At 38.8% G+C, this 17,372-nt stretch overlaps 1 protein-coding gene across 3 annotated transcripts; it reads right to left on the bottom strand.

Moving 5' to 3' along the window:
- Positions 1-1,197: 1,197 nt before the first annotated feature.
- On the bottom strand, positions 1,198-17,294 carry ZNF184 (zinc finger protein 184). 3 transcript variants are annotated; one of them, XM_043908149.1, is made up of 6 exons: positions 17,130-17,294; positions 16,439-16,576; positions 11,676-11,743; positions 8,211-8,337; positions 7,553-7,648; positions 1,198-4,156 (listed from the first exon to the last, which is right to left on the bottom strand). In XM_043908149.1, the coding sequence occupies exons 2-6, from the start codon at positions 16,443-16,445 to the stop codon at positions 2,196-2,198; spliced, it is 2,259 nt and encodes a 752-aa protein (XP_043764084.1). In that variant the 5' UTR covers positions 16,446-16,576; positions 17,130-17,294; the 3' UTR covers positions 1,198-2,195. The 3 variants fall into 3 exon arrangements, with proteins under 3 accessions (XP_043764084.1, XP_043764086.1, XP_043764085.1); XM_043908151.1 differs by lacking the exon at positions 17,130-17,294 and adding an exon at positions 16,790-17,088; XM_043908150.1 differs by lacking the exon at positions 17,130-17,294 and adding an exon at positions 16,882-17,088.
- Between the last annotated feature and the right edge of the window lie 78 nt (positions 17,295-17,372).

Below are 17,372 nucleotides of genomic sequence, written 5' to 3'. Positions count from 1 at the left end.
AAACCTTAGTTTACCACAGTGTATAAGTAGATTGGTATCTCTGAGAAACAGCAGCAATTGCAAATTCACCCACTTTGGGAAAACTCGGATAGCTAGCAGAGAGTTGTGAGATCGTGTTAAGTTCTGGAACCACACTGCCTATCCCTTCTCCAGGCCTATATTATCTGGGAGTGGTTAGCACACATCCAGTCTGAGAATATAAAGGCATGAAAGATCAGATTTGTTTTTAATAAAAGAAGAATTAAGTTAGGCAGTGATCACACATTCCTAGTGTTCTGGGTTTGATCTGACCCTTATCTATGAAGAGATCAAATTAAAGGAACAAAGTAAAATCTTTCAAGGTTAGTGAGAAATTCCCAAATAAATTCTGTTCCCTCATATGGGAATCAGTGTGGTAAAAGAACAAGAGTCTTCTTGTTCATTCCAGACAAACTCTGGTATTTTCTATTTTGGGATCTCCTTTGAAACAGGAGGACCCTTCACCTGGATATAGAAACTTCATTTCCTCATGCTGTGGGAGTGGCTCAGATTCCAACCAAAGTGTATCCTATAACCTAAGATCCATTCCTCTCTGCCAGTGTCTACCTCTCTGCTGTGGAATAAATAAAATCCCTACATAAGGGAAGCCTTGAGAAATTAAGAAATACCAAGATGACATTTCTTCAAGGATGTTTCAAAACAACAACAGAAAAAAGTCCTGCGATTTAAATGGCTACTTTATTTCCTGAATTCTGTTCTTCACTGCCTAGCATCTTCATTTAAGGAAGTGACAAAAATCTGATGCAGCTCACTGGCATTATATAAGCAAAAATAACGATTTTTTTCACTTGAAGTGAGCTACAGCAGTCTCTCCCCCAAACCTCCTTTGTGGGAAGAGTCTAGAACCCCTTTATATAAATAACGATCAATTTCAGTGCTACCTTTTGTTCTCAGAGCTCCCCATTCTCAAGGCCAGGCTAGGAAATTGTCAATTGCTCCTAAAAAAGCTGACCACGTAATCAGACTGTATCTGGAGAAAATATGAGGGCCAATCTCTTTATGGCTAGATTCACATTTATTTCTGGCTCAAATGTTATTTTGACCAGGGTTGTCACAAATGGCCATGCAACCAATGGGCCACCCATCTTCAGGAGTGTCACTCACTGCCATCTGCTTATGGTATCAGGTGGCCAAGGAAAAGCAAATAAAATGACCATTATTTTATACAGCCATTTAATTTCTGCACTTTGGTAAGGAAACAAATTGACCTTACCTCTCTAAGTTTGAGAATTCAATTTACAAAACAAACTAACAGTCAAAGTTACATTATGTGTATGCAATAGCTACCTGTGAGCTTCTAGGAGTAGCTACAAGGAGGTACTAAGGGAGTGAGTACTGAAGTCTAATCCAGTTGTTTTTACCAGGGTACATATTAGGAGTTTAAAAAAGATACTGAAGCCTGGACCCTACTTCCTAGGCCAGTCAGTCACTGGGGGTAGAGTCTTGGCAACAGAATTTTATAAAGTTACTTAAGTGATTTCACTATGTAACTAGGGTTAAACAGCACAGGTGTAAGCTGTAGTAGAGGGTCTATATAGTTGTGATAAACTTCTAGAATGTTAAAACATACCAGAACAGAAAATAATAGGAAGATTTAATACCTGTACTGACTTAATGAGCCATTATATGCTCCTGAATTGTTAATTTGAGGGTATTTTACAATTCTTTTTATTAGGAACCAGGTACTTAAAGAACTTGAATGTGTCAGAACAGGAGCATAACAGACCTCCAGTCTACTTGCTGAAACATAAATGCTTTCTATTAGCAAAACATGCATAAATACATATACTCTAGATGCAACACAGCAAAATGCTGATGGGTAATAATCCTATTCAAGAATATATTGTGAACATACAAAACTGAATATAAAACTCTAAATGACCTCCGAAATGACCTATTCCAAATCCCTCAGTTCACAGAGGAAACTGAAGCTTAAAATGGCTGAATTTGCCAATGTCACAAAATTGCTTAACAACATAATCGGATTATTTCAGCCCAATGCACTTTCAATTCCACAGCACAACAGCGAAAAGTAAAAGTATTTTCGGCAGTTTCTCAATCCACCCTGATTCTTCTGTGTTGAACAAAAGGACAAACCAGAGTAAATGCATCCCCGAATAAATGCATCCCCTATGTTTAGGGTGATCCTAGAAGAGTCATATGCCAGGGTGCAGTCTCTGATGTTTGTTGAGAGCAGAACGGTATCTGAAGGCTTTTCCACAATCATTGCATCCAAAAGGCTTCTCTGCTGAATGAGTCCTCTGATGCTGAATGAGGTAAGTGCTCTGGCTGAAAGTCTTCCTGCATTCATTACAATTGTAAGGTTTCTCTCCAGTATGAGTATTCTGATGTTCAGTCAGATGAGTGCTCCGGCTAAAGGTTTTGTCACATTCATTGCACTTATAGGGCTTCTCTCCAGTGTGAATTCGCTGATGCTGAGCCAGATGGGAGCTCTGGCTAAAGGCCTTTTCACACTTATTACAATGGTAGGGTTTTTCTTCTGTGTGTGTTTTTTGATGTTGAGCAAGAGATGAACAATGTCGAAAGGCTTTGCCACATTCAGCACACTCATAAGGCTTTGCTCCTGTGTGAATTCTCTTATGCTGTGTAAGGTGTATGTTCTGGTTGAAGGCTCGCCCACATTCATTACACTTGTAAGGTCTTTCTCCAGTATGTATTTTCCTATGCTGAATAAGGGATGAGCCGTAACTGAAGGTTTTCCCACATTCATGACACTGATAGGGTTTCTCACCAGTATGAATCCTTTCATGTTTAGCAAGAGATGAACTTCGAATAAAGGCCTTCCCACATTCCTTACATTCATAAGCTTTCTCTTGGGTATGAGTTTTCTGATGTTGATTAAGGTTTGAGAGATAACTGAAAGCCTTTCCACATTCACCGCATTCAAAAGGCTTTTCTCTGGTGTGAATTCTCCGATGTTGAGTAAGGGATGAGCAGTAACTGAAGGCCTTTCCACATTCATTGCATTTGTAAGGTTTTTCTCCAGTATGAATTTTGAGATGTTGAGCAAGGGATGACCAGTAACTAAAGGATTTCCCACATTCAGCACAATCATAAGGTTTCTCCCCAGTATGTGTCTTCTGATGCTGAGTGAGGTTTGAGTGCTGACTGAAGGCTTTACCACATTCATTGCACTCATATGGTTTTTCCCCAGTATGAATCATATGATGGCGAATAAATGTTGAGGGTCCATTGAATGCCTTCCCACATTCATTACATTTATAGGTTTTCTCTCCAGTATGGATTTTTTGATGTTGAGTAAGGTGTGTGCTCCTGGTAAATGTTTTATCACATTCGTCACATTTAAAAGGTTTTTCTCCTGTATGGATTTTCTGATGTTCCATGAAGTGGCCTCTCTGGCTAAAGGCTTTTCCACACTCATTACAAGTATATGGTTTCTCACCAGTGTGTATTCTCTGATGCTGAACAAGGTGGGTTCTCTGACTAAAAGCTTTCCCACATTCATCACACTTATAGGGTTTTTCTCCAGTGTGAATTCTTTGATGTTGAGTAAGAGATGGACCCTCAATGAAGCCCTTCCCACACTGATCACATTTGTATGGTTTATCTCCAGTATGAATTCTTTGATGGTTTATAAGGTTTTCGCTCCGGCTGAAGGCTTTTTCACATTCATTACATTTGTAGGGTTTTTCTCCAGTATGCGTTCTCTGATGGCGAATAAGAGCTGAACAATAAGTAAAAGCTTTCCCACATTCATTGCACTTACAAGACTTCTCTTTTTTAACTGCGTTTAAATTCTGTTTGACACTTGGTTTAGTAGAGGTCTGTTTTGGAGATATTTTTTTGTGTGTTAAAAGGTCTAAACTCACATTGATCCTTTTTTCAAAGTCATTATTTACATGTGCTCGCTCCGAAGTTGGTATGGTCTTTTCAGTTATTTTTATTTCCCTTGGCAGTGTCTGTTCATTTGCCTGCTGCCTCTCTGGACTGCCTTTGGATTCACAAGTTTCTAAGAAGTTGGTGCTCCAAAGATCATCCCTTTTGTGTTTTTCTGCTACTGCCCCTGGAGATGGCTCTTCTCCAGAAATGTCCAGCTCTGAGGCTGTTATGCTATTTTCTGGTCTTGTCACCCAGTCTGAAAGAAAAAGAAAATGTCAGCATTATCTGAATTGAGGGGGGAAAAAAAAAAACAACAAAAAAAGTGTTACTGTGGGGATGACCTAATGCAACTAAAAACAAAGCCCTCAGGGAATTCTGAGAACTTTCAAATACAGCCCTATTATTTGGGGAGAAATTTGGAAAGAGCTAAGGAGAATGATAAATAAAATATGAGAGCAGCAAGACACTGCCTAATTTAATTTCACAGATAATCTCTACCAGGAAGGGAACTCCACTTAAGGTGACAGTAAATTTAGAGAGTGAACACAGACATAGCTAAGAGGAGACAAGATGGACTGGATCTAAAAAGGACAGTCTGAACAGGGATTCCTTGCCAATGAACAACAAAACAAAAATCTAAGAACCATGATTTCAAGATAAGACAAACAGAAGATATGACTTGGGCTCCATGGTTTATAGCCTAGAAAACTGAAGCAGTAGCTGTATCACTGCTAGAAATGAGAAAGTTGTAAATAGTAAAGAAAATAATTTAGGTGGAGGAAGAGGACAAGGTCAATCCTAGGCATTTTCAGAATTAGGAAGAGAAAAGAAGGACTACACTATAATGGTGTTTGAGGGGATGGAAGATGCCAAAAGTAGCGGAATAACTAAAATGTTCAAATATAGGATAGGAACTATCAGCTCAAAAGAGGAAGGAAAAGAATAGCTAAAGATGTAAGAATGTATGTGAAAAAAGAGCAGTGATAAGGAAAGATCCTTGAGTGTTTCGTGTAATGGATGAATAATAAATACTAATGAAAGAAAGCAGTTTTCAGCAAACAAGCAAAAGAATATAAGAAACCAGAAAAGTACATAATCAGGAAGTAGAGTTACACTATTCTGCTGAATACTCTGGGATAGTTTGTCTTGTACCAAGACAAGAAAGATGACAGGTTAGTCAATGTTGGCAGATTTAGTAAAGAAAAAAAGGCTGTATTTAAAACAGCATTTCTTTGGTTCCACCAGTAACAGGAAGGTACAGCAGACCCCCAGCAAACCCTGAATCACCTGCCAGCCCAGCTGTGATCATCACCATGATCACTGCAAGCATGAAGAGCAGGGCAGGGAGCCAGAGCTGCCTACCATGCTCTCCATACCTGGAACCATGGGTAATGGTGTAGCACCTATCAGCAAGAAGGGCAGGCAGCCTCATAACAGCAATATTTCTCTAGCAGGGACAAGAAGATTCATGCAAAACAAGTTTGGGGGGGAACAACCAATCAATATAAGAAATGGATATGTTTTCCACAATGCTAAGAAGGATATATTTGTATAGTGAACGAAAAGCAACCAGTCGTGTCCAACTCTTTGCGACCCCATGGACTAAACAGTCCATGGAATTATCCAGGCCAGAATACTGGAGTGGGTAGCCTTTCCCTTCTCCAGGGGATCTTCCCAACCCAGGGATCAAACCCAGGTCTCCCACATTCCAGGTGGATTCTTTACGAGTTGAGCTACAAGGGAACTACTACTTGTACGGTAGATAACCATAAAAAGTATCTCCTGGAAGTGCTTCACAGGGAAGGATATGGAGACCAGGGAGTCATATGCTGTTAAAGGCAAAAAGAGTGTAGAAGTGACTGATCTTGAGCCAGGTTGGAGTTCCAGATGAACTCCAACATAAATATATATGCAACAGACTGACCAATATTATCCACATTGTCATACTGTGACAATGCAATAACCAAGAGTAACCAGAGTATCAGGAGTGGGGTAATGAATGAAAGATTGGAGAAAATTCCAGAAGGCCAGACTGAACAGTACCACTCCTACCACAGGAAGCAATTTTCACTTTACTATACAGTATGCAAAGACAATGGGCAATGACCACAGTATATTCCGACACCCTGTGCGTGGAGAGATAAGAGAGGGTGCTGACATTCAGGTTGCAAAAGAACAAGGTAGACTAGTAAGACAGAATATGTGTGCATATATAGATAGATAGATAGGTAAATAAATAAATATCTGTATCTATATATCTCACAATCCTGCAGGGGCCAAGTCACCAAGACAGCTTAGAGAAGATGCTAATTAAGAGGACAGGAAAATGATGCAGACAAGGGCTTGGGCCAGTGGCCACCTCATTGTTAACTTTCCAAAAGTTAACAAACTGTAAACACAAGTTATTAAAGCTCTTATTTTTTTAAAAATTTGTTTTTCAAATTGTGTTCCATGAAACCATCTTTTAAAAGAAAGAATTTAAAGGTGCAGTATAAAAAAACAAACAAACCAGAATCATGGTTAGGAGGATGGGGGAAAGAATTGTTACATTCTATGCAACTCTTGGAAATTCATAATTCCTGACTATGTAAAGAAAAAAAAAAATCTCTGAGTGGTTCTCTAATAAGAAACCTGCTAAAGGACTTCCCTGGTGGCACAATGGATGAGAATCCACCTGCTAATACAGGGGACATGAGTTGGCTCCCTGGTCTGGGAAGATGCCACATGCCATGAAGCAAGTAAGCCCATGTGACACAACTACTGAGCCCATGCTCCAGAGTCTACAAGCCAACACCACAATGGGAAGCCTGTGGTCTGCAACAAAGACCCTGCACAGCCAAAAAAAACAAGAGAGAATGAAACCTGCTAAAATTTAGCTAATTCAGCACTTCCCAAATTTGAACACTGCATGCTTTTTTCCTCCCCATAAAAAAGGACCCCCTATGCCTACCTCATTACTTCTGAAGATATATTCCTTACCTAAAGTGTCTTAGTTTCTATATTTTTTCAGGGTCAGATCTTTGAGGAGGTCTCTCTGTGCAGTTTAAGAATCAAGGTTTAGAAGAAAGTTATTCATAATGTCAAGGACAGGACAATACTGTGTAGGATAAGAAGTCACATAATGAGATTAAGGCAGGAATAGGTATGAAAAAAAATGATGTCTACAGGTATGAAACTCACTTTTGCAGAGTTTGGTTGGGAAAGCAAAAAGGCAGACTGGATGGTGGCCAGATAGATTAACAGTGTTGAGTAAAGTATCTGGAATTTAGGCACCTATTTCTGTTTGAAGGTACTGGGGATGGAGCCTAGAGATCCAAAAAAAAAAACTGTAAGGACTGAAAAGTACGAATAATTATAAGACTTGGGTCCCAAAGGAGGTTGAGAAAGGATAGAATCCAGATTCCATGTCAAGAAGTTGCTTTTAGAAAAAAGCAGGAAGAACACGTCCTTTGAAAGGAGTATAAAAATGTATATGTATTCACATGTTGAGACATTTAGTGTTTTGACAACACATGAGAGTACAGATGCCTTCATTCTCCACAACAGACACTTTAAGGAGAGGCAAGTACATCTACATTTCAGATGTAAAATCCTCTCATCAGGCTGGTGGTCAGAGTTAACAACATTCACCTGCCAGGTATCCATTACTTACCTCCAGGGGTCCCTGCTGGGATGCTGGGCTCCACAATCCATGGCTCTGTCCCTTGCTCTAACTGGGAAATCACATCAGGTTTGGAAACTTGGAGTCCTATTCATTGGAGTAAAAAAAAAAAGTTACCTTTCTGTGGTGAGAGAAAAGTGCCCTCTCAGAGTTCATTCTCATCGCTTTGTCTTTAGAGGAAAGAAGAGGTGGACAAATCAGACAGAAGTAAAATATATACAAAGCTTCGATGTCATATGTTCCCAAATGTGGTATAATTTGGGAACTGATCTGGGTTCAGAAAGATTATTAGTTTGTCCTTCTACTTACTAGACAGTGAAAGTGAAAGTCACTCAGTCATGTTCGACTCTTTGTGACCCCATGGACTACACAGTCAATGGAATTCTCCAGGCCAGAATACTGGAGTGGGTAGCCTATCCCTTCTCCATGGGATCTTCCCAACCCAGGGATCAAACCCAGGTCTCCCACATTGTAGGCAGATTCTTTACCAACTGAGCCATGAAGGAAGCCTACTAGAGAGTAGAAACCTTTTCAAAACCTTTCGAACTTTAGAAGTCCTTCCTTAACTGAAAGGAAAAAACTCACCTAAGTACGTGAGTTCCCTCCTCCTCCACACCTCCAGATATTAACTCAGAAAAGTCATCCTTACCTATAGAGACCAGATGTGTATAATTCTCCAATGTCACATCCCTGAATAAACCTCTCTGTACGGGATCCAGCTGTTTCCATTCTTCCTGGGTAAAGTCCACTATCACATCCTTGAAGGTCACTGACTCCTGGAAGACCAGACATATCTCTGCTTAGCCATAAAGCATTTACCTAGAAAAGGGGCAAATTTAGCTATACTGATAGAAGCAAGGGAAGTTCTGGGCTATCTGAGAAATGATTTTGATAATTCTTCCTTTGCAAAATGAATATAAAAACAGAACCTGACTCATAGGATTACTGTAAGAATTAAGCAAGAAATGTTTGCTATCAAATGCTTAATTTAGGGTCCAGCAAGTGCTCAGTCAATGTTGACTGCTATTGTATTGATCTTCACAATTATCATCATCATCATCTCTGTGTTCCAAGATATCTCAAGTATCAAGAGTAAACCTACTAACATCAATAATACATTTTACTACTATAAGTGCAAGAACAGCCAAAAATGTGTTTTAAAGAGTCTGGGGAGGGGACTTACCCTACCACATTTCAAAATATACTAAATAACATAGTAAAGTATACTGAAAGATAAAACAGACTGGTCTAGTATGGAATAAAACTCAATGAAAAACAGATAACCCTAAAATACATCTTTGTTTATAAGAACTAAATGGGATTAAGCAACTTTCAAAGTAGCTTTGAGAAGGTGGATTAGTCACTAAATGGTGTCATAACAAATAACTGTCTATTTGAGAAAAAAATAAACTGAGTTCCCTACTTCATGGCCTCACAAAAATATCTGCTGGATTAGGCATTAAATTTTAAAGAAAAAGCAAAAATAATAGAATAAAAGACATAAAAATACTTTCATAAGCTTGATATATGGAAAGTAAAAATTATGAGAGAGATTGACAGATAAAACTACATAAAATGTAAAGCTTCTGTAAAAAACCATAAACAAAATGCAACATTCTGAGCTCCTGCAAATAGCAAAATGGATGAAAGATGAACAACCTACAACAATAACAAAAAAAGGCCAACAACCCACACAGGTAATTCATCTAAGGCATTAAAACCATGAAAATATGCTCCATTCCAAGAAAAACATCATAAAACAATGAGATATCAGATTAGGGAACACGGCTGAAAATGCTCAGGTGTATTACTGTGGGAACAGAACCCTAATGCAATCCATCCAGGGGCAGTCTGCCAGGATCTATCAAAACTTTAAATGCATATATCATTCAAGCCAAGTTTGTAGCTTGTAGGAATTCATTCTCTAGAAACACCCTGGGATGCAAAAACATATGTAAAAATATCCTTGCAACATTGTTTGTGAGGAAAAAAGTAAACTTAAATGTCCGTTAATAGGACAGTGGTTAAAGAATTCATGGTACATCCATACCAAAGCAGTTCATGCAGACATTTTAAAAATAAAGTGTATCAAAAAATAAACATGCACAGATTAGGAAATGTATGTCATACTAAAAATAGTATACATGGTATTACACCATTTTTATTTTTATGAATAGAAAGTTTGTATGTTAATGCACAGAGAAAAAGCTAAAAGAATACACTACCAAATATTATCAGTGCAACTCTAGTGGGACTCAGAGGCAATGCAGGGGAACTTCCTGAGCAAATGAGTTCATTTTGTTTTAAAACAGATAAATTATTGGGACTTACAACCATGACAGAGCAACTGGACTAGCTTTCCCAGTGTAAACAACTATAAAACTCCACAATAGAACTGAAACAAGGGTTTTAGTACTTTGAACAGCAGACAGAACAGAACTGTGATCCCTAAGACAGAAAATCACATGAGCTCCTCAGATCCTTCAGTGTCCTGCCTGGAGGCATCTCCAGACTGCAGAGCAGGGAGCAGAAGCTGAGCAAGGCACAGTGGTCTTCCCGAACTAAAGAGACACAGGTGGCAGCTCAGGATTATAAACGCAGGGGATCTGCAGGATAGATACTAGAGACAAGGGAGATGCACAGAGGAGCAGCTCCAAAAATCTGGTGTAAATACAATCTTCACAGGCAATAACAAGTTATCAACATGACACAACTGAACCCAGAGTTAAGATGGTATGAGCAATCAGCTCCCACCAACAGTTCCAATGCACCTTAGGAGCAGCAAAGTTTAGCCTGTGAGGAAAGAGTTAAAGCAGCAAGTCCCGTTTGCTCAATCTTTGCTCATTTCCAGGGACACTTGGATCCATGTTTCTGAACCTTAAACAAGCTCTGAAAATGAATGTTTATATAGTTAACGACTGACGAAGTTATTGTGTGTCTGGAATACTGGGGCAGGATGTACCAGACTGTCAGCATTGTTTAAAGTATACATGAAGATTTATGATGCACATGTGGTGCCCAGTTTGAGGCCTGCACCAGGACTAGTTAACAGCCACAAGGGAGCACACACCGATGTGATCAGCTCCCTTTTAAGAACTCTGGACTGAGAGACTCAAGCAGACTTCCTCGATGAGAGACATTTCTCATGTCTCTGTGGACAACAGCAAGAGAGAAAGTACAGCCTGATTTCTTTGGAGCCTTATAAGTATGTGTTTCCTTCTGAGCCTACTGTATATCCTTTGTGGCCATGATCTCTATTCCTGAGTTATACTGCTGGGGTGGATGAATCATCCTAGCAAATCACTGAAGTAAACGGTGGTCACAGGGACCCTGAAAACACAGCCCAATAGTAAGACTACACTAGATCAGCCCTAGCAAAGCTTACAGTGGAAAACCAAAACTCAAAAAGATCAAGCTGTACCTCTGATGGGATTGACAGGATTGGATTTACCCTCCTGTATTAAATAACCAAAAAATTCCAGACAAAATGTATGAAACAAGTTTCCAAGGCACTGAATCTCAGATAACAAAGAACAGTGATCTCCATGAATCAGGAAGCAAATGAAGTGAGCCCTACAACTGCTCCAGCTTACTGCTTTAAGAGTTTCCAGGCAGGGGCGCAGGGAAGGGGAATTCAAGAGCCACCCTGTAGATTCTCTGAACTGAAAAGATAATGCTGAGTTTGAGGAAGTCAAGGTGACTAGAGTTCACAGGACAGAGTACTATATGGAAGGGAGTTACACAAGAAAGAAGCAATGAGAACTGCAGAAACTCTCCTAAACCCTCTGGACTACATTTATTTTTGTTGATTCTCCGTTTTCCATGGTACTCATTTCACCTTTTTAATATTTATATTTTTGTAGCAGTCATTTGGTCTATTCAGGTAAAATATCAAGTTTTGCTCTCTCATCGCTGGCAAATGGCAAGATGTAAGCAAGAAGTTAAGTGATGAATAGATTAGTCAAGCTGGAGAGGCAGAGTTAGGAAGAAAGTGGTTGGCAAATGGGAGCCCAGAATGAATTGCCAATATTGGTTCTTAGATAAACACATGTTACACCAAAAGAATACACAATTCCTCTCTAAGGACTGAAATGTAAAGGAAATCTCAACTTACCTGAAAACTAGCTGATGGGAGTAAAGTATGTCCCCCTTGGAAAAGGGCAGACTCTGGAGCAGACAGATCTAGCGGAGGGAAAAGAAACTACAATGAATCCTGTCCAAGTTAGCTATAAAATCCACTTATTTTTTCTACATGAAAACAGCAGGAACTATACCATTTCCTTCTAAACACAAAAAACACAAGGTAACTGCTGACTAGGACCCTGGTACTTTCATCAGCAGACTTAGGAAGTAAAGAATTACTTTAAGCTTCAATTTTGCCCCTACATACTTATAGTCACTTTCATCATACAACTTAATCCATATTCTTCATTAAGTGATGCAAAATATTTCTGCTGCCTTCTGACAATGTACATGTATAAAGGGAATTTCCCTTTACATCCCTTTAACATGTATCCACTGTGGCTGTCTGGATGGGAGTTTGGTGAAGAATGGATACATTCCCTTTATACATGTACATATTCTCTGCTACATATAAAATATAAATTAACAATCAGATTACTTTCCAAAAGTCTCCCCCTCACTCTTTGAAACTTTGCTATTAATACAAATTAAATATCACAATGACATATACTTAGTTACACTACCTACCCACCAGAGTGTCTAAAATTCAATAGACATGGTCAGTACTACCTACTGGCAAGAATACAGAGATTAGAACTTCTGTACATTGCTGTGGGGCCAATCATTAGAAAAACTGGGAGTATATATGAAAGATATACATACACCTGCTCTATGACTCCACAATTACAGTCCTACGCATATACCCAGAGAAATGAGGAGTTATGTTCACCAAAAGACTTGTACAAGATTGTTCATAGAAGGTTTATTTATAATATGCCCAAATCAGAAAGAATCCAAATGGCTTTCAGCAAAATGGATAAACTGTGGTATATTCATACAATAGAATAGTATTCCAAAATATAAAAGGATGCTTTACCTAACAACATGGGTATATTCCATAAACAATATTGAGCAAAATAAGACAAACACAAAAGAATACATACTATATGAGTACATTTGCAGGCATACCTCATTTTATTGTGCTTTACTTTATTTGCACTTCTTAGACACTGGGTTTTTTTTTTTTTTTTTCTTTTTACAAATTGAAGGCCTGTGGCAATCCCATATTGAGCTAGTCTATCAGCACCATTTTTTTTCCAACACATTTGCTCACTTCATGTCTGTGTGTCACATTTTGGTAATTTTCAACAATATTTCAAACTTTTTGTTATTACTGTATTTTTTATGGTGATCTGTGACCAGTAATTTTTCATGCTACTACTATAACTTCTGAAAGGCTCAGATGATATTTAGCATTTTTTAGCAATTACCTATTTTTTTTAGATTAGGTATATACATTTTTTTACACATAGTGCTTTTTACACTTTTTACACTTAGACAACAATATAGTATAAACATAACTTTTTTATATGCTCTAGAAAACCAAGAAATTCATGGGATTCAGTTTATTTTGATATATGATTTATTACAGTGGCTGGAACTAAACCCATAATATCTCTGAGGTGTGCCTGTATATTAAATTCAAAAACTTAGAAGAGTGGTTACCTCTGGAGGGCTACTGACTGACAGGCACATAAGAGAGACTGCTGGGGCAATAGAAATATTCAGTATCTTAGTGTGGAAGGTAGTTACACTGTATATAATATATAAAAATTAATCAAGTGGTATGCTTAAGTTCATGCACTTAATGTAGTAACTTAAACATCAATAAACAAAATGAAAACAAACTTTGCTCTTGGGAGATCTATTCAGAGTAATGGTTGACATGAAAGTCCAATTCTCAAAAAGGAGAGGAAACAACAAAAGCAACAGTTATTCCAGGCTTCATTTTGACCAGTAATGGAAAAGAAATTTTGTAAAAGAAATCTTGAGGAAAAAAAAAAAAAAAGAAGATTTTTTCATTGAAGATTTTAACAGTAAGAGGAAATTTACACAGACAGATATGTAACCCCCCCAAAAAAACAAGTGAGACAACATCAAACTAAAAAGCAAAAGAGACAATTTGTAAAATAAAAGGACAACCTATGGAACAGTAGAAAACTTGCAAATCATGTATCTAATAAGTGGCCAGTATCCAGAATATATAAGGAACTCATACAAATCAATAGCTAAAAAACCCAAATGATCCAATTTAAAAATGGGCAGAGAACCTTAATAGTTATTTTTCCAAAGAAGACATACAAATGGCCGATGTATATGAAAAGGTCCTTGATATCACTAGTCATCAGGGAAATGCAAATCAAAACCACAATGAGATATCACCTCAGAGATGTTAGAATGAATATTATTACAAAGACAAAGAGATAAATGTTGGAGAGCATGTGGAGAAAAAGGAACCTTTGTCCACTGTTGGTGGGAATGTAAACTGGCATGGCTGCTATGGAAATATAAATATATACCATATTTTCTTTATCCATTTATCCACTGATGGGCACTAAGGTTGCTTTCATGTCTTGACTATTATAAATAATGCTGCAATGAATATGGGGTTGCAGATATCTCTTTGAGATAGTGATTTCATTTCCTTCAGATACATAGCCTGAAATGGGATTGCTGGGTTATATGGTAGTTTTATTGTTAATTTCTTAAGGAATCTCTGTATGGTTTTTCACAGTGGGTACACCAATTTATATTCCCACTAATGGGAATATACACATATATAATGCAATACTATTCAGCCATAAAATGGAAGGAAATTCTGTCATTTGGGACAACATGGATGGAAGGCACTATGCTAAGTGAAATAAGAAAGAGGAAGACAAATATTGCATGATCATATCAGTGGAATCTAAAAAGGCAGAACACAGAAAGAAATAGTAGAATGATGGTTTCCAGGGGCTGGAGGGTGGGGTATATAGGGAGATTTTGAATAAAGGGTATAAATGTTCAGTTATAAATAAGCTCTGATGATCTAATGTACAGCATGGTAATTATAGTTAACAATATTGTATTATACACTTATAAGTTGCTAACAGAATAAATCTTAAATATTCTCATCACACACACACACACACAGAGAAAGGCAAATATATGTGGTGATAGATGTGGTTAACTAACCTTATTGTGGAAAACATTTTGCAATACATAGGTGGATCAAGTCATCCCATTGGGTAACTTAAACTTACACAATGTCAGGATCAATTATATCTCAATAAAGCTGGAAAAAAAATTTTCTCAGCAATGCTTTGCAGCTTTCAATGTACAGATCTTGCATGTTTTTGTTGGTTTCTATTCTTGTTTCATATTTTGGAGGCTATGGAATTATTTTTATTACAATTTCCAATTGTTCATTGGCAATAGAATGAAGGACAATTGATTTTTTCATTAAACTTTTTGTTTTGAGATAACTGTAGATACACCATAGTTGTAAGAAATAAAACAGAGATTCTTTGTACCTTTAGAAAAAAAGAACTGAGGACAAATGTAAGGTATAGCTCAAACCTAAGTAAATAATATAAATAATGTTAAGATTTTTAGTGATATTAAACAGATCCAAGAAAAAGGACTGTATGATAGCAGTTAGGTTAAACCAAATGACTGCACAGCCAAACCTAAAGAATGTAAAGACAATGACAATATAAAAAAAGTCTAGAGGGACGTATCACAGGGCTCTGTCCTTACCCATAAAGTTGAAAAAAACAGTTAAAATACTGAAAAACCAAGTTAATATTAATTACTGATTACTCTGACAAGCTAAAATATTTGGCAAAAAAAATTGAACAATCATAATAAATAAATATGAAGTCCTGACATTAAGAATAAAAAGCAATTCTATTATACAAGGATGATGTAAATCTAGTTAACAGCAGTTTATGTAAAAAAAAGATCTAGGACTAACAGCAAAATATCGCTGATTTTTAAAAAGCAAATACAATGATACTGAACAGCAGAAATAGCCAAATCAAAAGAAATAGTACATCACACTTTAAGATGTTTTTCAAAGTACATCTAAATGACTATGTGTAGTCTTAGGCAATGCATTTTAAGCAGCTTGTTGTCATGCGGTAGAGTTTTTAGAGAAGAGGTCTAGACAGAACTGAAGCAACCTAGCACGCACACTAGATATATCACATAGAGACCCATCAAAGGAACTGAGGCTGTTTTACTTAGAAAAGAGAGAGAATTTGTGAGTAGGAGTTGGAAACAGCTGAATTCACATATCTGAAGGGCAGCAGTGTTAGAGAGCAGTCTCTTGCTTTGGAAGACTAAGAACTAAGATCAACACAGAAGTTACAAGGAAAGGCACTTCTGCCTAATATAAGGAACTAAAAAAAGAAAAAGCCAACAAGAGAATAGTCTGCACTCAAAATGGAGTTTAATACCTCCAAAGACTTAACAGATGTTAAGGCATAGACTTAACAGATGGCCAACACCCAGGGCTATTTCAGAACTGATTCTTGCACTTGATGAGATGACTACCAAGATTTTTTCTCACTGTAAGCTTATCATTCTAATTTTTAATAAATACAAGTCATGTGAGGATCACAGACATTCTGAATCATTACTCCTTTTCATTCCCCAATCCCAAAGCCAGGCAGAACTAACTCTTCCTCCAAGTCTCTCCCCATGATGTAATTGTTTCTTTTCTCGATCCTCATATATATAAGGCTTCTTTCTTTCACCTCTTCCAGCTCTGTCAAGTATTTAATCCTCAGGTCAGGACATTCCTTTTGCCATCATTATCCCACTCTCCCCCCCCCCCCCCCCCCCCCCCCGCCAAGTCATCCCTACTACCTTCCATCTCAGGCGCTCATCCCCTTCCTCTTGGAATCTGGACACCAGGGTTTCCCAAGCAGCGTATCTGGGTCCTCTTTCTGGAGTCCAGATGTCCAGCAGGAGTCTGAGCCCTTATACACGCTGAAGTTGGTTGCCCTAAAAGACACAAGATGGGGTCAGCGGCAACCGCTACACAATCACACCTTAAAAGAGTTTTGCACAGTGGTCAAGAGATCCTTGGAAAACAGAAATGCCCAGAGAGAGCATTAAAGAGGCAAGTGGCACTCCCGCCACCGAACAAAAACAGAATGGAGATCGAGTACGCAGGTCTGGCCGCAGATTAAAAAAAATAAATACCCTGCCGCCTACCCTAGAATCCGGCTAGAGGCGCCCATTTACTCGAACGGTTACCTCAGTGCACACTTGCGGGCTCACACCCCCGCGGGCTCAAGAAGACACACCTGTTGCGGAGCAGAGAAGCTGAAAGGTGGACAAACAGGGCGGGGCCCGGCTCTAGGCCTTCCTCCTAGGCCTGAACAAAAGAACAAAGCCCTCCCAGAGATCGGGGAGGAACAGCCCCCACACTGAAGTAGGCGAGGGGCGCCCTCTTCGAGGACTCCCCAGCTCCCTCCCGCAGAGGCCGCTCCTAGCCTAGAGTGAGAGAGGTGACGTCACGCGGCCGGAGGGCTGCCGGTTGCCATAGTGATACCTGGGCTTCCCTCTAGAGCGATTCCCTCACTCCGATCCCGGGTCCGGAAGCTCTGGGACAATCACCAAACCTAGTGAAGGGAGCCAAAGCAGCTGGACTTTTCCTTCGGCCAACCTCTTTTCATGCCTACAGCCGGCTTCAACGGCCACTTCCGGTCGAGCGGAGAGAACCCCACCCCCACTTACTAGCGGTAAACGGCGCTCCGAGGGCATGCAGGACTACGATTCCCAGAATGCTCCACGA

Source organism: Cervus elaphus, chromosome 7 (genome assembly GCF_910594005.1).
Source record: "Cervus elaphus chromosome 7, mCerEla1.1, whole genome shotgun sequence".
In the NCBI taxonomy this organism is placed as follows: domain Eukaryota; kingdom Metazoa; phylum Chordata; class Mammalia; order Artiodactyla; family Cervidae; genus Cervus; species Cervus elaphus.
Note: the sequence above shows the minus strand (reverse complement) of the source record. Positions and strands in the feature narration are given on the sequence as shown.

Bases quoted from the DNA above. Each gene is read 5' to 3' on its own strand.
- ZNF184 (XM_043908149.1), bottom strand. The intron at 8,338-11,675 runs GTAAGTTGAGAT...CTGGTCTTCCAG, and splicing joins TCCCATCAGCTAGTTTTCAG to GAGTCAGTGACCTTCAAGGA. The intron at 7,649-8,210 runs GTAAGGATGACT...TCCAATGAATAG, and splicing joins TACACATCTGGTCTCTATAG to GACTCCAAGTTTCCAAACCT.